Source organism: Oryx dammah, unplaced genomic scaffold, assembly GCF_014754425.2.
Source record: "Oryx dammah isolate SB20612 unplaced genomic scaffold, SCBI_Odam_1.1 HiC_scaffold_11210, whole genome shotgun sequence".
NCBI lineage: Eukaryota > Metazoa > Chordata > Mammalia > Artiodactyla > Bovidae > Oryx > Oryx dammah.
Genome location: NW_024080603.1, coordinates 4314885 through 4336262, shown reverse-complemented (window position 1 = coordinate 4336262; position 21378 = coordinate 4314885). Strand labels below are relative to the sequence as shown.

Genomic DNA, 21378 nt, shown 5'->3' with positions numbered 1-21378 from the left:
GGCTATCCAGTTTTCCTCTCACCATTTGTGGAAAAGACTATTCTTTTCCCATTGAATTGTCTAGGTACCTTACTCCAACTTTCCTCCCCAAATTTTACTTTGTTTTTTAGTTCCCAGACCTATCAGCTTCCACCACGGTTCAGGCTCTCTCTTTAAATATTTCAGACTCAGTCTATCACCTTCTCAGCTGTTTGTTATTTAAATTAAATAATAGGGGTTTTGCCACTGAAAGTGGCAAACTTCTTAGTGTGATAGATGTTAATTTTAGAGTGTTGATAATAGCTTTCACATATTGAGTGCTTTCTTGTGCTAAGCATTATTAATACACTTTTATATGTTGTAAGGGGAAACACCATTGAATTCAAAGAAATTTAATAAACTGTCTGGGCAAGTGCTAGTATAATTTCTGTTGCAGGTGCTGTCTTCTCTCTTTGTTGGCTGGGATTTAGGGGTAGCCCAATGGTGATTGCTTGTTCTTTATACACTCAGGCTAAAAGTGAAGCCTACTCACATATACCAAGTTTCCAGGCAGACTTCCAACTTGGGCGAGATCTGGCAAAAAAACCGACGCGCTAACTTAATTTTTTCTGTTGAGGGCTTCTCTTTTTCATGTTTTCTAAATGTTGGAGTGCTCTGTGGCTTAGTTTGCAAACTTCTGTTCCCTTTAGGAAAAAGACAGTCTTTCTCTCCCTTCTGCATCTTAATGCAAAATAAACTAATTATTATTCCTCATATATGCTGCTCACTTTGGTCATGCTTTGGTCCGTACTTTGGCCCAAACTTTTCCTTCTGCCTCCAATATCATGTAGCATCACATTCCTCCTTCTCTGCATTCCTGAATTCTGTCTGTTCTGTAAGTCCATCCCTAGATATATGTCACTTTTCTTTGAAGATAATCTTGCTGCTGAAAATCATGTGTTTCCCTTGGCTTCTTACAGTATTGAATATATTTTTTGTGTTGTTCTTATGTCAGAGGTTACCCCCTTTTATCATAAAGATGTCTATTTCTTTTTTGAACAATAAAATAGGCAAAATATAGAATATGAAATAAAAATACTAAGTAGATATATTCATTTTATTTCTTGTTTTAAGCTCTTTTGGAAAAGAAACTTTCTTTTTGTGTTGGTAATTGTTGATATTCTGACGTTCAGTGGAGTAAATGAATGCACCTTAAGAAAAAATTTTTTTGTGGGAGGCAGGGAAGCAGATAATGATATATTTACTGTCTGATTAGAGGAGAGTTTGGGTTTTAAAGTTGCCTTTTGTTTAGGATATATGTTTAGAATCAAGGAAGGAACATAGAAAAAGGTAAGGTTATATTAGTGGGCTACTGGAAGATTTTTTAAATTTAGTTTTCAGTGTGGATTAAGAAGTATTAAAAATAATAAGCATTGTTGCCTTTATATAATTCTAGTTGTCTTTAGACTGATGTAATCCAGGAGATGTGACTGACTGAAATGTATGTGTATCTTTTGACTTCTGTTATGAGACTGTAGCGTTAGGAAATCTGATCAGCCTGAAGCAACCTCCAGGCTTCTTTATGAAAGCTGTTAAATTAAATTGATTTTTAAAGAATGGGAAATTTTCTTTTGTCAGTAGAGACTTGATTTGTTTAATCTTAACTTAGACTTCGGTTGCTTGAATAAAATTTCAGGGCTTCTTTCTAGTATTGATTTTCTTAGTTGAGTATTGCTTGGTATTTTAAGAAAGATGATTCCAAGTAGCAGTCTTGGAGTTTGTATAAGAAATTCTTTTCACTGTTAAAACAGTGAAATGTAATTAAAGTTTAACATATAATAGCCTGTTATTTGTTTATAAACAATAATGTAATACAAAAAGATAACTTTTCTTGAAACTCCTATAAGACCTTTATCATTAGAATTCTAGAGCTATTTAATGGATGATGACAATGCCTCGAAATGAATATTCTAAAGTCAGTCAATGTTAATCCATGCTTATTATGTGCCAGCTGCTGTTTTTTAGAGCATTATGTGTATTAATTCAATCCTCACAATAACTCTGTGAGGTAAATATTATTATTCTTGCTACCAGAGGAAAACTCAGGCAGATAAAGCAATTTGCTCAAAGTTGCACAGTTAATAAAGACCATATTCAGGAATAAACCCGGTAGTCTGGTTGCAGAATCCATACTCTCTTCCCTCCCTTCTTTATTTTTAGCATGCTTATCAAAGTTGTGTACATAAACATAGGTTATAGAATGTAACTGGATTCCCCACTGGCTCAGCAGTAAAGAATCTGCCTGCAGTGCAGGAGATGGGAATTCCATCCCTGGGTCAGGAAGATTCTTTGGAGGAGGAAATGGCAACCTATTCCATTATTCTTGCTGGGAAAATCCCATGGACAGAGGACCCTAACAGGGTCGTAAAGAGTCATAAAGAGTCAGATATGACTAACCGACTGAACACACACACGCAAAGAACTATTATATAGTTCTATAGAATTTATTATGAAAAATAACATGCTCTTATTCCCCTCTCCTGTAGGTACATACATTTATCTGATAACTTGGTATTTATTACATGTTTATTAAATAACATGCTTGTTTTGTTGCCTGTAGGCAATGGGCATTTTTCACTTGTAGGCATGATCTGTTGACTTCTGCTATTGAAAATGATTGTTTAGCTCTTTTTCCACCCCTCCCACTCAACATCTGTATCCTTCCAATCCTTTTATAGTTATTTCATAATTTTGGTTAGATCAGTATTTGATGTTTACATTAGTTTCTTTTGTGAACACCATCCTCATCTGAACCATATTATAAATCTCTTAGTTTTTCCTGACATTCTCTTTTCCTTGAAGATAGTCATCTTTTCCTTTGATCTAATCTTTTGTTTACTTACCCCTAATTCATGGCTTTGTCAGTTGTCTCAGTTATATATATTTTCCATCAGTTTCTTACTCCTGAAGAAATCTCTCCTGGAGAGATGGATTCAAGATGGCAGAGTAGAAGGACGTGTGCTCATCTCTTCGGGTAAGAGTACTAGAATACAACTAGCTGTTGAACAGCTATCCACAGGGGGACTCTGGAACTCAACAACAACAAAAAAAAAAAGGAAATCTTTCCTGAAATCCTTTGGACCTGCTTTATGGCAGTCATGTTAGAATCTTTGTTATTGTAGGTATTCCTTTATCCTGTTCTGTGCTGGATCTCCTCTTGCTTGGTTTTTTTGGTTTATTACCTTACCATGGTGGAACATATCTTCCAGTAACTTCTTGAAAAAGATCACGGGAGATATTAATAAATTTTTTTTGAGACTTTGCAAGTCTGAAGAGACTGTAACTTTACATTGACCGCCTATAGAATTTTTGCTGGAAATAACTTTTCCTCAGAATTTTGGTGGCATTACTCTATTACCTTTTAGTTTCCAGTATTGTCATCTAAAAGCCTGATGAAATTCTAATTATCTATTCTTTGCGTATTGACCGCCTTTTACTCTCCAGAAAATATGTAGACTCCTGCTTGTCTGCAGTTTCATAAGTTTCACAGACCCTTGCGATGAATCTGTTTTCATTAGTTGTGCTGGGTTCTTGATGGGCCCTTTAATTCTGGAAATTCTTGTTTTCTCTCCTTGAAAAATTTCTCAGTTCTTTTTTTTGAATCTCCTTTTATTCATCATTCCTCTGGATTGTTGTTCTACTTCTGCTATTCTTTCTCACCTATTTTTCTGCCCTTTGGTCCAATTTTTTGAATGGTTTTCTCACTTTATTTTCCAGTCTTTCCCCTGAATTTTAAAATTTCTCCTCGTATTTTTTGTTTACCTGAACTCTTTCTAAAAAATTTTACTGTTACTGTTTTATGTTATGCTGTTCCTTTTCATAGTTGGATTATCTTTTCTTACCTCACTAGTATTAATGACATATACTTTCTTCTCTCTTCTTGGCTTACTTCCTTTTGGTTGCTCTTCACCCCTAGTTTTGTCCTTAGCTTTTATTTAGGGCTTTCATCAGATGTCCACTAATCTTTGGTTGACTTCTTTGTAAAAGTAGGATACGAAAAGCTAACTGGAGATTCTGACTCCATGTTGCTGTTGTTCAGTCACTCAGTCATGTCCGACTCTTTGTGACCCCCAGGACTGCAGCACACCAGGCTTCCCTGTCCTTCACCATCTCCCAGAGTTTGCTCAAACTCATGTCCACTGAGTCGGTGATGACAGCCAGCCATCTCATCCTCTGTCATCCCCTTCTCCTCCTGCCTTCAGTCTTTCCCAGCTTCAGGGTCTTTTCCAATGACTTAGCTCTTTGCATCAGGTAGACAAAGTATTGGAGCTTCAGCTTCAGCATCAGTCCTTCCAATGAATATTCAGGACTGATTTCCTTTAGGATTAACTGGTTGGATCTCCTTGTAGTCCAAGAGACTCTCAAGAGTTTTCTCTAGTACCATAGTTTGAAGGCATTGGTTCTTTGGCACCACTTTTTTATTGTTAAGCTCTCACATCCATAAATGACTACTGAATCCATGAATAGAGGTTGTCTATATGAGCTTTACTTGAGATGGTCAAGCTAAGCAGTTTCACTAGTGTAACAATAGAAACAGCTATAACATCAGTCTCCCCAAGTCTTTGTGCTTAATACAATAAAGATTTATTTTTAACTCACATTAAGTCTAGTATTAGTGTTCCTGATCAGCTAGAACCTTCTTTGTGGGCATTTATTTGTCATTCTTGAGATGGTGTCAAAGGAACTTCTACATCTAGTTACCATGGAAGATAGTATAGGAATTTTTGTGAATGAGGCTTGGATGGTATATTTTTTAAAATTAAAAAAAATTTTATTGACATATAGTTGATTTACAGTGTTATGCCAATTTCTGCTATACAGCAAAGTGACTCAGTAATACACATACATTCTTTTTTAAAAATATTCTTTTCCATTATTGTTTATCACGAGATATTGAGAATAGTTCCCGGTGCTATACAGTAGGAGTTTGTTGTTTATCCATCCTACATGTAATACTTTACCTCTACTAATCCCAAACTCCCAGTAGTTCTCCCCACTGTCCTTTCCCCTTGGCAAGCACAAGTCTGCTCTCTATGTCTATGAGTATGTTTTTGATTTGTAGACAGGTTTATTTGCGCCATATTTTAAATTCCACATATCAGTGGTATCATGCTATTTGTCATTCTCTTTCTGACTTCACTTACTGTAATAATCTTTGTGAAGTGAAAGTTGCTCAGTGGTGTCTGACTCTTTTGTGACCCCATGGACTATACGGTCCTTGAAATTCTCCAGGCCAGAATACCAGAATGGGTAGCCTTATCCTTCTCCAGGGGATCTTCCCAACCCAGGGATCAAACCCAGGTCTCCTGCATTGGAAGCGGATTCTTTACCAACTGAGCTATCAGCCCCATGATAATTTTTAGTCACATCTATGTTTCATTCCTTTTTATGGCTGACTAGTATTCTGTTGTATATATGTACCACATTTTTACCCATTCATCTGTTTGTGTCATAGCTATTGTAAATAGTGCTGCAAAAAGGAAAAGGAGTCCGTCAAGGCTGTATATCGTCACCCTGCTTATTTAACTTCTATGCAGAGTACATCATGAGAAACGCTGGGCTGGAAGAAGCACAAGCTGGAATCAAGACTGCCGGGAGAAATATCAATAACCTCAGATATGCAGATGACACCACCCGTATGGCAGAAAGTGAAGAGGAACTAAAAAGCCGCTTGATGAAAGTGAAAGAGGAGAGTGAAAAAGTTGGCTTAAAGCTTAACGTTCAGAAAACTAAGATCGTGGCATCTGGTCCCATCACTTCATGAAAAATAGATGGGGAAACAGTGGAAACAGTGTCAGTGTCTGGGCTCCAGAATCACTGCAGATGGTGACTGCAGCCATGAAATTAAAAGACACTTACTCCTTGGAAGGAAAGATATGACCAACCTAGATAGTACATTGAAAAGCAGAGATATTTGCCAACAAAGGTCCATCTTGTCAAGGCTATAGTTTTTCCAGTGGTCATGTATGGATGTGAGAGTTGGACTGTGAAGAAAGCTGAGCACCAAAGAATTGATGTTTTTGAACTGTGGTGTTGGAGAAGACTCTTGAGAGTCCCTTGGACTGCAAGGAGATCCCACCAGTCCATCCTAAGGAAATCAGTCCTGAATATTCATTGGAGGGAATGATGCTGAAGCTGCAACTCCAATACTTTGGTCACCTCATGCGAAGAGTTGACTCATTGGAAAAGACCCTGATGCTGGGAGGGATTGGGGGCAGGAGGAGAAGGGGACAACAGAGGATGAGATGGCTGGATGGCATCACGGACTTGGTGGACGTGAGTCTGAGTGAACTCTGGGAGTTGGTGATGGACAGGGAGGCCTGGCGTGCTGCGATTCATGGGGTTGCAAACAGTTGGACACAACTGAGCAACTGAACTGAACTGATGAACATAAGGATGCATGTATCTTTCCAAATTATAGTTTTGTCTGGGTATATACCAGGAGTGAGATTGCTGGATCATATGGTAATTCTGTTTTTAGTTTTCTGAGGAACCTCCCATAAATTGACTGCACCAACTTACATTCCCACCAACAGTGTAGGAAGATTCCCTTTTCTCCATACCCTCTCCAGCATTTATTATTTGTAGACTTTTTAATGGTAGCCGTTCTCACCAGTGTGAAATGATACCTCTTTGAAGTTTTGATTTGCATTTAAGGAAGACATACAGATGGCCAGTGTTTTTTTGTAACCACTGGCTTAGCTGGGAGGACAGAGCCCTATTTTGTGGTATCTGCTGCATGGTATAAGTGCTCCGTTATGTCGGCTTCATGCTCTCAGCGTGGTGTAGTGACATCGTGTGACGGCATGCAGAATTTGAAAGAGATATGCACAGCTGACTTTCAGTTGTGCCACCTCTGGCATGGAATTCTGGGAGCTGACTGAAGTAAAGAACTAGGAATTTCAGCATCTGGCTTGTTGACATTTTCTTTATCCTCCTGTTTTCAGTATGGCCAGGTATTTACTTTTATTGCTGCCCTAAGAAATGACCACAAACTTAGTGACTTAAAAATAACACAGATTTACAGGCACACCTCATTTTATTGCCCTTTGTTTTATCACACTTTAACCCAGATTTTGCATTTTTTACAGATTGAAGGTTTGTGGCAACCCTACCTCGAGCAAGACTGTTGGCGCCAGTTTTTCTAACAGCATTTGCTCACTTGTGTCTCTGTGTCACATTTTGGTAATTCTTGCAATATTTCAAATATTTTCATTATTATTTTCTTTGTTATAATGGTCTGTGAGGGATCATTGATGTCACTGTTGTAAATTTTTGGGGGTGCCGCAAACCACACGCACATACAAGAGTGAACCAAATGTGTGTGTTCTGACTGCCCCACTGACCAGCCAGTCCCCTTCTCTCCCCCACTTCCTGGGCCTCCCTGTTTCCTGAGATACAACAGCTTTGAAATTAGAGCAGTTAATGACCTGATAGTAGTCTGTAAGTTGTTCAAATGAAAGGAGTCCCACATCTCTCACTTTAAATCAAAAGCAAGATGTGGTTAGGCTTAGTGAGGAAGGCATGTTGAAAGCTAAGGTGGGCTAAAAGCTTGGTCTCTTGCACCAAACAGATAGTCAAGCTGTGAGCACAAAGGAAACGTTCTTGAAGGAAATTAACAGTACTATTGCAGTGAGCACACGAATGATAAGAAAGTGAAGTAGCCCAACTGCTGATGTGGAGAAAGTTTCTGTGGTCTGGATAGAAGGTCAAAGCAGCCACAACATTCCCTTAAGCCAAAGCCTAATCCAGAGCATGACTAATTCTTCAGCTCTGTGAAGGCTGACAGAGGTGAGGATGCTGCAGAAGATAAGTTTGAAACTGGCAGAGGTTCATTCATGATGTTTAAGGAAAGAAACCTTAGTAACATGAAAGTGCAAGGTGAAACAGCAAGTGAGTGATTCGGAAAAATCAAGATGATGAACGAAGGTGACTGTACTAAACAGATTTTCCATGTAGACAGAACATCTTTCTATTGGAAGAAGAAGCCATCCAGGATGGGCCTGGCATCAGTGATTCAAAGACTAGGCTGACTCTTGTCAAGGGCTAGTGCAGCTGGTGACTTTCATTTGAAGCTGTTGCTCATTTTCCGTTCCCCAAATCCCAGGGCCCTTAAGAATTATGCTAATATTATGCTAAAATTGTGCTACTCTGCTTGTGCTCTGTAAATGGAACGACAAAGCCAGATGACAGCACATCTATTTACAACATGGTTTACTGAATTTAAGCCCACTGTTAAGACCTCCTGCTCATAAAAAAAAAAAAAAGATTCCTTTCAAAATATTATTGCTCATTGACAATGCAGGTGGTCACCCAAAGCTGTGGTGAAGATGTACGATTCATGTCATTTTCATGCTTGCTTATACAGTATACAGGCCACAGATCAAGAACTCATTTTGACTTTCAAGTCTTCTACTTTAAAAAAGATATTTTGTAAGGCTATAGTGGCCACAGACGGTGATTCCTCTGATGGATGTGGGCAGTCAATTGGAAACCTTTAGGGAAGGGTTCACCATTCTAAATGCTATTAAGAGCATTTATGATTCATGAGAAGAGGTGATAATATCAACATTCACAGGAGTTAGAAGTTGATTCCAACCTTTATGAATGACTTGCAGGGGAGGGATTCAAGACTCCAGTGGAGGAAGTAATTGCAGATGCGGTAGATATAGCAAGAGAGCTAGAATTAGGAGCAGAGCCTGAGGATGTAAATGCAGAGCTCCAAAGAACAGCAAGAGAGATAAGAAAGTCTTCCTAAGTGAACAGTGCAAAGAAATAGGGGAGAACAACAGAATGGGAAAGACTAGAGATCTCTTCAAGAAAATTAGAGATACCAAGGGAACATTTCATACAAAGAGGGAAACAATAAAGGACAGAAATAGTATGGACTTAACAGAAGCAGAACTCTTGCCTAGAGAATCCCATGGACAGAGGAGCCTGGTAGGCTACAGTCCATGGGGTCGCTAAGAGTCAGACACGACTGAGCGACTTCACTTTCACTTTTCACTTTCATGCATTGGAGAAGGAAATGGCAACCCACTCCAGTGTTCTTGCCTGGAGAATCCCAGGGACAGAGGAGCCTGGTGGGCTGTGTCTATGGGATCTCACAGAGTTGGACACAGCTGATGTGACTTAGCAGTAGCAGCAGCAACAGAAGCAGAGCTATTAAGAAGTGGCAAGATTACACAGAACTATACAAAAAAGATCTTGATGACCTGGATTACCATGATGGTGTGATCACTTACCTAGAGCCTGACATCCTGGAATGTGAAGTCGAGAGGGCCTTAGGCAGCTTCACTGTGAACAAAGCTAGTGGAGGCGATAGAATTCCAGCTAAGCTGTTCCAAATCCTGAAAGATGATGCTGTTAAAGTGCTGCACTCAGTATCCTAGCAAATTGGGAAAACTCAACAGTGGACACAAGACTGGAAAAGGTCAGTTTTCATTCCAGTGCCAAAGAATGTTCAAACTACCACACAATTGCAGTCATTTCACATGCTAGCAAAGTAGTGCTCAAAATCCTCCAAGCTAGGCTTCAACAGTACTGGAACCAAGAACTTCCAGATGTACCAACTGGATTTAGAAAAGTCAGAGGAACCAGAGATCAAATTGCCAACATTCGCTGGATCATAGAAAAAGCAAGAGAATTCCAGAAAAACATCTACTTCCACTTCATTGATTGCACTAAAGCCTTTGACTATGTGGATCACAACAAACTGTAGAAAATTCTTAAAGAGATGGGTATACCAGACCACCTTACCTGCCTCTTAAGAAATCTGTATGCAGGTCAAGAAGCAACAGTTAGAACTGGACATGGAACAATAGACTGTTTCCAAATTGGGAAAGGAGTATGTCAAGGCTGCATATTGTCACCCTGCTTATATAACTTATATAACTCAGAGTACATATGCAAAATGCTGGGCTGGGTAAAGCACAAACTGGAATCAAGATTGCCAGGAGAAATATCAACAACCCCAGATAGGCAGATGACACCACCCTTATGGCAGAAAGCAAAGAAGAAATATTTTTACTTCTCGATGAAGGTGAAAGAGGAGAGTGAAAATGCTGGCTTAAAACTCAACATTCAAAAAATGAAGATCATGACATCTGGTCCCATCACTTCATGGCTATTAGATGGGGAAACAATGACAGACTTTATTTTCTTGGGCTCCAAAATCACTGGGGACAGTGACTGCAGCCATGAAATTTAAAAGATGCTTGCCCCTTTGAAGAAAAGCTGTGACAAACCTAGAGAGTATTAAAAGCAGAGACATTGCTTTACCGACAAAGGTCTGTGTAGTCAAAGCTATGGTTTTTACAGTAGTCATGTATGGATGTGAGAGTTGGACGTAAAGAAGGCTGACTACCAAAGAATTGATGCTTTCGAATTGTGGTGTTGGAGAAGACTCTTGAGAGTCCCTTGGACTGCAGGGAGATCAATCGTAAATTAAATCAATCCTGAATATTCATTGGAAGGACTGATGCTGAAGCTGAAACTCCAGTACTTTGGCCACCTGATGTGAAGCGCCGACTCATTGGAAAAGACCCTGATGCTGGGAAAGATTGAAGACAGGAGGAGAAGGGCATAACAGAGGCCTAGATGGTTGGATGGCATCACTGACTCAATGGACATGAGTTTGAGCAAGCTCTGGGTGATGGTAAAGGACAGAAAAGTCTGGAATGCTGCAGTCCATGGGGTTGCAAAGAGTTGGATATGACTGAGCGACTGAACAACAACAATATGATAAAACTTGAACAGATGAGGAGTTGCTTCATAATGATGAGCAAAGAAATGGTATTTTGAGACAGAATCTACTCCTGATGGGGATGCTGTAAAGAGTGTTGTAAGGACAACAAAGGACTTAGAGTAATTCATAAATTTAGTTGATAAAGCAGTTGTAGGCTTTGAGAGGGCTGGCTCCAGTTTTGAAAGAAATTTTCCTGTGGGTAAAATACTGTCAAGCAGCACTACATGATTCCTCCTTTATGAAAGGGAGAGTCCATCGATGTGGCAAACTGCATTGTTGTTTTATATTAAGAAGTTGCTGTAGTCACCCAAACCTTCAGCAACCACCACCCTGATCAGTCAGCAGCCACTGAGGCAAGACCTTCCACCAGTGAAAAGATTATGATTCAGGGAAAGCTCAAATGATGGTTAACATTTTTTTAGCAATAAAGTTTTCTTTAATTAAGGTATGTACTTTTTTTATACATAATCCTGTTGAATCTTAGTAGCCCACATTATAGAATAAACATAACTTTTTAATGAACTGGGCAACCAAAAATTTTGTGTTACTCCTTTTATTGCTGTACTGTGGTCTGGACGCAAACCTTCAGTATTTCCAGGGAATGCCTTTATATGCACCACGTTTATTTTCTTTATCCATGGACACTCAGGTGCCTTCCATATATCGGTTATTGTATATAATGTTCAGATGAACATGAGAATGCTTTTATCTTTTCACATGAGTATTTTCATTTTCTTGAGATAAAAGCTTGGAAGTGAAATTGCTGGATCATGTGGTAGTTCTGTTTTTACCTTTTACTTTTTTGAGGAACCTCCATACTGGTTTTCGTAGCAGCTGCAGCAACTTATGTTCTCATCAGCAGTGCGCCGTGGTTCCCTTCTCTCTACCTGCCCACCAACACTCGAGCATCCTTGTTACAGTCATTCTGACAAGTGTGAAGTGGTACCTCATTGTGGTTTTCCTTTGTATTTCCCTGATGAGTACTGATATTGAGCATCTTTTCATGGACCTTGTGGCCATCTGTATGTCTTCTTTGGAAAAGTCTATTTAGATCTTTGGTCCTAAGGTTTAAAATTAGGATTGTTTGGATTTTTTTATTTTTTATTTTTATTTTTTGCTATTCAGTTGTATGGAGTCTTTATATCTTTGAATATTAACCCTCTGATCAGATATATGGCTTGCAGACATTTTCTTCCATTCAGTGGGTTACCTATTTTGTTGATGGTTTTCGTTGCTATAGAGAAACTTTTTAGTTTGTTGTATTCCAAGTCTTATTTTTACCAAGTTATTTTTCTGTTGGAATTTTTATCTTTTTCTTGCTGGCATTTAAGTATTTTTTGTGTGCTAGATACTACTCCTTTTGTCAGTTTTATGTATTGTAGAAATGCTTGTCATGTTTGTAGCTCTCTTAATTCTTTTTGTGATGTCACTTCAGCATTAAAAATGCCTACTTTTGATGTGATCAAATTTGCGAACCTTTTCCTTTATAGTTATCATTTGTGTCTTGTTTAAAAGTCCAACACTATTACAACGTTATAAAGATAGTCTTCTGTATTATATTTTTAGATTTTTGTAGCTTCATCATTGACATTTTTTTTTTAAACTTTAAACTTTTTATTTTGTATTGGGGTATAGCCAATTAACAATGTTGTGGTAGTTTCAGGTGAACAGCGAAGGGACTCAGCCATACATATACATGTATCTATTCCTTTGAAACCCCCCTTCCATCTATACTGGCATATAACATTGAGCAGAGTTCTATGTGCTATACAGTAGGTCCTTGTTGGTATCCATTTTAAATATAGCAGTGTGTACATGACCTTCCCAAACTCCCTAATTATCCCTTTCCCCCTTCCTTCCTTCCCTTCAACCTTAATTTCATTTTATAAGTTTGTAAGTCTCTTTCTGTTTTGTAAGTAAGTTCATTGGTATCATTTCTTATAGATTCCACATATCAGGGATGTCATACAATATTTTTGCCCTCTGTCTGACTTCACTCAGTATCACACTCTAGGTCCATCCATGCTGCTGCAACGGGCATTTCATTCTTTTTAATGGCTGAGTAATATTCCATTGTGTATATGTACCACATTTTCTTCATCCATTCCTCTGTTGATGAACTTTTAGGTTGCACTGACATTTATTTTTAATCAATCTGGGACTGATTTTTGAGTATAACATGAGAGCTAGAAGTTCATTGTATTAGAACAAAACCAAAAATTTTCATCCTGGGACCATTTATGAAAATGCCCTTCCATCCCTGCTAATCTGCATGTGTATTATGTTTAAGATTAAATTATTATACTTATGTGTGGGTGTGCTTCTGGCTCCATCAGTCATTTTCCCTATTTCTGCACCAATATATTATCTTAATTACTGTGGCTTTATAATAATTCTCGCCTGGTCAGCAGGTCCTCTTGTATTCTACTTGAGTGTCTGGTTATTCTAGCCCTCTGTTCTCATATATAAATCATATTTTGAGTCATAATCAGGTTTTCAAGTTTATCTCCCACACCCATGTTGAAATTTTGATTAGAATTACCTTAAGTCAAACTCCAGTACTTTGGCTGCCTCATGCAAAGAGTTGACTCATTGGAAAAGACTCTGATGCTGGGAAGGATTGGGAGCAGGAGGAGAAGGGGACGACAGCAGATGAGATGGCTGGATGGCATCACTGACTCGATGGACGTGAGTTTGAGTGAACTCCGGGAGTTGGTGATGGACAGGGAGGCCTGACGTGCTGCGATTCATGGGGTCACAAAGAGTCGGACATGATTGAGCAACTGAACTGAACTGAACTGAAGTCTTTGGAGCATTTTGGGGAGTTTGAGCATCTGTGTAATATTGGATCATTCAGTCTATAAACATTATACATATTTTCATTTACTTAGATATTCTTTAACTTTTTCCAGTAAAGTTTTACATTTTTTCTTGCAATTTTTTTGTTTCCTTTAATGCATGATTTTTGATGGTATCTTTTTAAAATTACATTTTGCAACTCATTCTTGCAGAAGTTTAGAATGGCAGTAGGATTTTTATGTAATGTCTTTGTGTTCTTATTTTAACTGTTTATTAATTGTATCACTTCTGTGTAAATGATATTAGATTTTCTGTGTGGAAAATCTTTTTATCTATGAATGACAGTTGTGTTTCTTCCTATGAAAATAGGCCTTTGAAATCTGTTAATCATGTCCATGATTTTCTTTATAGTTTTATTTTTATCACCTCCAAATTTTTGTCAGACACAATGTTTAGTTTTCCATGTGTTTGAATTTTATACTAATGGAGTGATTACATATTATTCTGGTACTTGCTTTTCTCCCGTACTGTAGACTGAATTATGTACCCCCTACATTTACTTGTTGAAGCCCAAACCCTCAATTTGATTTGAGGTTAGGACTTTGGAACTTAATTAGGTTTAGATGAGATGATGACCATGGGGCCCTCATGATGTGATTAGTGCCCTTTCCAGAAGAGATACCAGAGAGCCTATTCTTGCTGTTTCTCCCCATAAGGACGTGTAAGAATGCAGTGAGCAGGTGGTTATCTTCAAGCCAAAAAGATGCCACTCACCAGAAACCAGCTATTCTGGCACCTCAGTCTTGAACCTCTAGCCTCCAGAATTGTGAGAAAATACATTTCTGTTAGTTAAGTCATCCGTTTGTGGTATTTTTTTTTTAATGGCAACTTGAGCTCTGGTAACTCCTTTTTTCCACATTAATTTTTTGAGAATCATTCATATTGGTGGGTATAATTTACTTAATTTTTACTTCTTATAGGATTCCACTATATAAGCATACTGTAACTTACGTGACTGGTGAACATTTGGGTTGTTTTCAGCTTTTTTTGTTGTTATTGTTGGTATGGTGCCTTTATGAACAGTCTTCTGTGTGTTTCTTGGTATACAGGTTAAGAATTTGTTATGTATATGTAGTTGTCAATATTCTACTGTTTTTGACCTTCAGAAACAATGGTTTCATATGGGTTAGCATTGTGCCTAACAGTAGAGTGCTGAATTGTAAAACTTCTTGCCTGAGTGATTTTACCATTTACCTTTCCACTGGTACCACGAGAATTTCTTTGGCTCCATATCTTTGTCAACATTTGATATTGTCATACTTTTATATTTTTGCTCATACGGTAAGTGTTGAGTTATTTCATTGTTACTTTAATTTGTATTTCACTTCATAACTAATGAGGTTTAGCATCTTTTCATTTGTTTATGGACCATCATATATTCTTTCCTGGGAAATTTCTTGTTCATGATTTTGCCCAATTTTATATTGCAGTGTTTGAGAAGCTGATTCTTTTTTTTACTGGGATATGAATTGCTTGGTGAATTTAGTAAATATTTGTTGAGTCAATTCTTGGTTTTAAGCTGTGCTTACATAAAGATAAGTAAGCTGGATAAACTCTTACCTCAGTGTGCACTTAAACTTACTTAATTGAGAGCACCAAACTTCTGTTCTTTCTTTTAAAATATGGATTAGCTCCATGAATTGTTTATAACACTATCTCTTTGTTTCAGTTTACACATTTGTACAATGTACTTTGACTAGTTGATATCTAGTTTCCCTTTTACCAGTGTCTATAATTCATGTTATATTTTTCTTGTTGGTTTTTAAAGCTGAGAAATAAATTTTATTACACTGGAAAATATTAAGTGCTGCTTTTATGTTATGCTTTTGCTTTTTTTTTTAATTTTGAAATGTTGGGGTTTGTTTCTATTAAGATATAATAGGTTAGTTCTCCAAGGACTATTCTCTTAGATGAATTTCCCAGACAGATTACTGTTTTTTATTTTCAAATTTTTATAAAACTGTTAAACCTAAAAATTGGACTCTAACATATATGAATTATTCTTTCTCAGAGTGAAGATACACAACAGCAAATCATCAGGGAGACATTCCATTTGGTATCTAAGAGAGATGAAAATGTTTGTAATTTCCTAGAAGGAGGATTGTAAGTAAAACATTTCATGGGCATTTCTAATCTTTGACTGTATGAGTAGAGTATCACTGTTTAATTGTTTTATTATAAAATTTCCTAATTTGATCAATTGGATTGGGGAATTAATTGCCTCTTATATTAGCTATAAATCTAACTTAAATAATTTTTAAGATACTTAATCTTTTTCTTTTAAAATTTTTATAAAGGCATTTTATATAAAGGTAACATGTTCATATGCAAAAATTCAAACAAATATAAAATGTAAACCAAGTCTTCCTCCTGCAACTTTAGTCCTTCTTCCCAGTTTCTTGTGTATCCTTCTAGAAAATTAGTTTTGCACTAACATATAAAAATGTAAGGCTTCCCCAGTAGTTCAGCTGGTAAAGAATCCACCTGCAGGAGACCCCAGTTGAATTCCTGGGTCGGGAAGATCTCCTAGAGAAGGGATGGGCTACCCACTCCAGTATTCTTTGGCTTCCCTGGTGGCTCAGATGGTAAAGAATCCACCTGCAATGTGAGTGACCTAAGTTCAATCTCTGGGCTGGGAAGATCCCCTGGAGGAGGGAATGGCAACCCACTCCAGTATTCTTGCTTGGAAAATCCCATGGACAGAGGAGCCTGACAGGCTACAATCCATGGGGTCACAAAGAGTTGGACACTACTGAGCGACTAAACACAGCACATAAAAATAGAACATTAAAAATTTTTACTTATGGGATCACACATGTATTTTGCTTATCATGTTGCTTGTTTGTACTTATATTTTGAAAAGCTTTGCATATAAACCCATCTAGAGCAGTCTCATTCATTTTAATGACTACAGAGTACTCCTTAGGGTGAATGAACCTGCTTTCATAAAAATTTAGATAGCCATCTTTTATTTTATATTATGAACAATTCTGAAGTCTACTTTTCAGATATTATATATGTATGTGTCTAGATAAAATAAGTTTAAATTCAGATAACAGACTTTCCTGTTTTTAAAATGAATAAATAAAAATTGCATATAATTAGTTTGCCAGCTGTTATAAATTTAAATTAATGGGTTTCATGAAAACAGTTTGTTCTCAAATGGTTTCATAGATGGTCCCTTCCATGCTTATATCTTTAATTTCTTACCAGGATATTTCCTCACTGACAATTCAAAAAACTCAACTTTAACTGAACTTCATTCACTGTGAATAATTAGAAATTAGTCAGAGAAACCTACACTTTTCTGTATTTTTAAGGTAGATGATGTATATTATAAAGAATAGTTTTCATAATAGAGAATTCATTCATACCTGACCAAAAATTACTTTTTATCATGTAGAAAGTTTACTTGCATTTCTTAAAAGGTTATATCCTGTTGCACTTAAATTTGCAAATACACATATGATTTGTAAATTTTGCTGTTAACTCAAGGCCTCCAATTTCATAGTTGATAGATGTACCTGCTTTCTGTGTTTGTATTTTAATTGTACTTCACTTATGTTGCTTAAACTTCTGTAGTTGACTTGTGTTTGCCAGTACCATCATTTCCCTTTATTCCAGTCTCCTGATCTTCTAATCTCGTAGGAAGTTTATCACCGAGCACAGTGTACTGCCTGGGGTACATGTGCAAGAAATTGATTGATCTAACCAGGGCACTGTTTGAACCAGAAAGTATGGCTTGAATTTGTGATTATTCTTTTCAGCCTTATAAAAAGTAGAAAGCAAGTATTGCATCAGAAATGGGGCTGCACATCTGATTTAATCCTAGTGTTGTTACTAACAAGCTGGTTTTCTTGGTTAGGTCACTAAAATTCTTTGTACCTCAGTTTTCTCCTCTTATGTTAAATGAGATATTTGGACTAAGGATTTCTAGAATTCTGTGCTTTTTATATTGTGTGTTACATTCTATACAAGAATTTGAATCAGTATTGTACTATATATAGCTTAAAGATGAAATTATAATAAAGTGTGTTTATATTAATATTTTTATTTTCTTTCAAAAATTTTAATTGCCATTTTAAAACTTATAGTTTTAAAATATTCGGTCTTCTTTTACAGCAGAGCCAGACAGAAATGTAAGATAAATGACTACACTGCAGATTCAGGAGGAGGGCTGCTCTTTGTGCTCTCTTTGTCCCTTTCAAGGGTCAGGTGCAAGGACAGTGCATAGTAAATACACGCAGGGAACCTTTGAAGTGCTTGTACATATTTTTACATTGCATATCTTGTCTAGATAGTAGGAGTTTTCATTCTTGTCCAAGATAATTTTCATTTTTGGTATTAAAGGATGTAAAATAATAAATGAGTATATACTTAAGGAAGTTGTTTCTACAAACTTGTGAATTTAGTATTACTTTTACTGAGTAAGAAATAGGGACTTCCCTGGAGGTCCATGTGCAGGGGGCATGAGTTTGATCCCTAGTTGGGGAACTGAGACCCCACAAGCCTCAAAGCGAGCCCAAAGAAAAGAAATAGTTGTTATTTTCCTGGGTCATCTTTGAATGTTCAGTTAGCTCTCATTGTGTTTAGCTTTGATTTTTGTAAACTTAACTATGGAATAGCTAAACTATATTTAGAAAAATAAAAGGTGTTTATAATGAATGATTCCATATTTTTAAAATGCTGAAACTCCAATCCGTAAAAAAAAAGTATTTGGCAAAAGAATTGAGTATCTCTTAGCTCAGTTTTCTTGTGCTTCTACTCCAAAACAAAATGTGCTTTTGGAGAAGAACTTGATAGGACGTCTGTCCAAAACTGAAGAAGAAATGTCCTTCTTTTTTTTTCTCCTAGTTGATAATCAGTCTCAAGCTATGTAACTTACTGTGACCTATGGGATTAAATCTAGTAAGCACTTAAAAATGCCCTATGGACTCATTTCTGCCTGCTTCTCTGGCCTAATCATGTACTTATCTTTCCTTGATTGAAACTTTCTTTTTCTTTCTTGAACATAGATATTTCATTCTTGATAAATCTGCTTTTTTATTAGTTTTCCTGTGTCTGAAATGCTCATCTCGAAATTTTTCTTGGCATTAAATGTCAGCTAAACATCAACTCTCTTAACTCCCAATCGAAAGTAGCAAATGTGTCGGTGTGGCATTGTCCTGTTTTGATTCTCTAAGTAGTTCCTTCCACCTAGGCAGTTCACTTTTTCTTGTTTGTTCATTGCTTCTCACCCATGCTCAGCGCCTGACACATAGCAAGTACTCAGTAAATAATTGAGTGAATGAACTAAGATTAAGCACTGGCATCTTTTACTTGACTTCTCTGAAGATAACAGCCATCTAGTTCACTTGAATGCTGTGTCATTGTTAACCTTTCATTTTATAGAAAGTTTTTTAAAAAAATTATCAGTTTGCTTGAGTTAACGAAAATGTTTTCCAGTTTGTTTCTATAACATTCCAATTGTTTTGTTTTGTCATTTAGATTAATCGGAGGATCTGACAACAAACTGATTTATAGACATTATGCAACATTATATTTTGTCTTCTGTGTGGATTCTTCAGAAAGTGAACTTGGCATTTTAGATCTAATTCAAGTAAGTTAACACTTGCCTCTTTTTGTCTTAAACAACAACTTTGGCATTTTTGTTTTATAAAACGTCTATGTTCTTAAATTCTCTATAGTGATGTTCTGTCTGGTAAGAAATAAAGTATCCCATAGTAGATGTTGAGTGGGTTAGAGAGGGGTGAGGGACGTAGAAACACACAGCCTGGTTTAATCTGGTGGGAACTGACAACAGCCAACATCTCTGTGCCTGTTTTCCTGTTCACGTAAGTCACCAGAGGAAGCCCTTTACCACATGTATCCAGATCTAACCCAAACCTGCCCCTTCCTGTCTCCTGCAAGTCTGCCTTAATGTCACTGAAAACTCAAGGTCAGTTATCAGCAAGTTCCTTCAGCCTCGTCTATTAATATTGCCTTCATCTTTTTGCTGTGAGTTAAATCTGGCTTCCCTGATGATAATAGCTGCCCCCTTCTTCTTAAACAGCAGTTTTCTCTCCTCCTTTCTTCACTTCATTGACCCTGAAGGGTGTTCTCTTTGCCTTTCATTACTTTTTCTAGACCTTTTTCTCTTCTGAAACATCTCCAGACTTCATCTCATGTTCTCAGACTTCATCTCATGTTCTCAAACTGTACCACTTTCTACCCGTGCTTTCTACCCATTGAAGTAACCTCTCACTCCCACTCCCTATTCATGGGACATTTTGTCAAAAACTTTCAGTGGTCTGAGACTTTACTCTACCTGCAAGCAAAAACTACCACGGTTTCATGGATGCTAACAAAAGATGGAGGGCGGGGAGTGGTGTTTCTGGTGTAGAAACAAAGGACTTCATTACTAACAGCTAAAGCAGTAGCCAGAGTGACAGCATTTGCTTTCACTAGTTACTCAAGTCCCAGATCCTAAAGTGTGACTCAATAAGGTATCTTTTCATAACAGACACTAGGCATGTCTGCCCATGTTCTAGAGGAAGAGAACGTCTTCCAAGCAAAGGAAACGTACCCTTTGCTTTGGAGGGAAACACTGTCTATTTTCCAAGGCTGTTGGCTATACAAGTTTGCTTGGAAAGTTAATCCACAATAAAGGTAGTTAGTACCTCTGTTCACATGATGTAGAGGAATGGAAGACCCGTGGAGAATTGTCTCCAGCAGATACTAGTTCTTAGTTCCATGACATTCACTCCGTACTACTTGTATTATAATTCTTGGGTATTTCCACATTCATGTGGGTAATTCATTCAGTACACTGGTGTCTTCAAGCTGAAATTCCTCTTCTCCAGTGAATTTTGCCCGTTATCCTGTTGGGACCCTCAGTTCTTTTCTTCGTTTTTTTTTTTTTTTTTTTTTTAGGATAAAAATATTTATTGACAGTTTTCTAGCTATAGTTATATATTCTAAACTATTCAATGTTTGTTAATAAATAAACGGCAATTCTAGAAAAATAGATATTTCTAGGATCCTGTATTCTCTTCCTGTGTTTTTTATCCTTTCAGTTGATCTTTGGGATCTTCTGTCTTTTAAATCTATGTTTTTCTCACTGTCCCTGATCCTCCTGATATCTTACTTTCCTTGGCCAGCTTAAATTCCATGGTCAGTCATGATACTCATAGGCTTACATATACTCAGCTTTTTGCCTATACCCACACATCTGAGAAAAAAAAAGATAACCATACATGCTGGCCTCACTTTAAATTCATGGTCCCAGACCTTAGGGAGTCCTTAATGCTACCCAGTAATCAAATTATATTTCCCCGGTCATTTCACTCTCCCACACTCCTAGACAATGGCTGATACACTCTCCTCCTTTCTCAAACCTCTAGCACTTCTCCAGCATATAGCTTCCCTAGTTTGTTAGGCAACCAGAAGGAAACTTCCACAGACTCTGTATCTACTTTGTTGCACTCTGTCCTTTCTGTAAGAGAAGAGTAAACTTTGTTCCTAGCTAAGGCCAGCTCCCCCACTTACATACTAGCCTCCTCATTGCTCTAGCATTTTTCTCTCTTCTACCTCATTTTTTCTTCTCTTCTAGATTATTCCCACTAGTCTATAATGTGTTAATACGTTCTTCCATCTTAAAAATCCTGTCCCTCCTTCCTTCTCTAGCCACTGCCTTATTTCTTTCCCTCTCCTTATAGCAAAACACTTTAAAAATATTTTCTATATGCAGTGTCTTAAATTTTCCTTCTCTCATT

The 21378-nt window shown here is 37.3% G+C and overlaps 1 protein-coding gene across 4 annotated transcripts in view; it reads left to right on the top strand.

The window, feature by feature from the left end:
* Nucleotides 1–21378, top strand: part of LOC120860981 (AP-3 complex subunit sigma-1) — a 72173-nt gene that overhangs the window by 12558 nt on the left and 38237 nt on the right. For all 4 annotated transcript variants that reach the window (XR_005720471.1, XM_040236691.1, XM_040236693.1 and 1 more), the window contains exons 2-3: nt 15636–15727; nt 19112–19223. Coding sequence is in view for 3 of the 4 variants with exons in the window: in XM_040236691.1 (XP_040092625.1) it covers nt 15636–15727; nt 19112–19223 (204 nt within the window). In the remaining variant the exon portion in view is untranslated. The remainder of the gene's footprint in view (nt 1–15635; nt 15728–19111; nt 19224–21378) is intronic.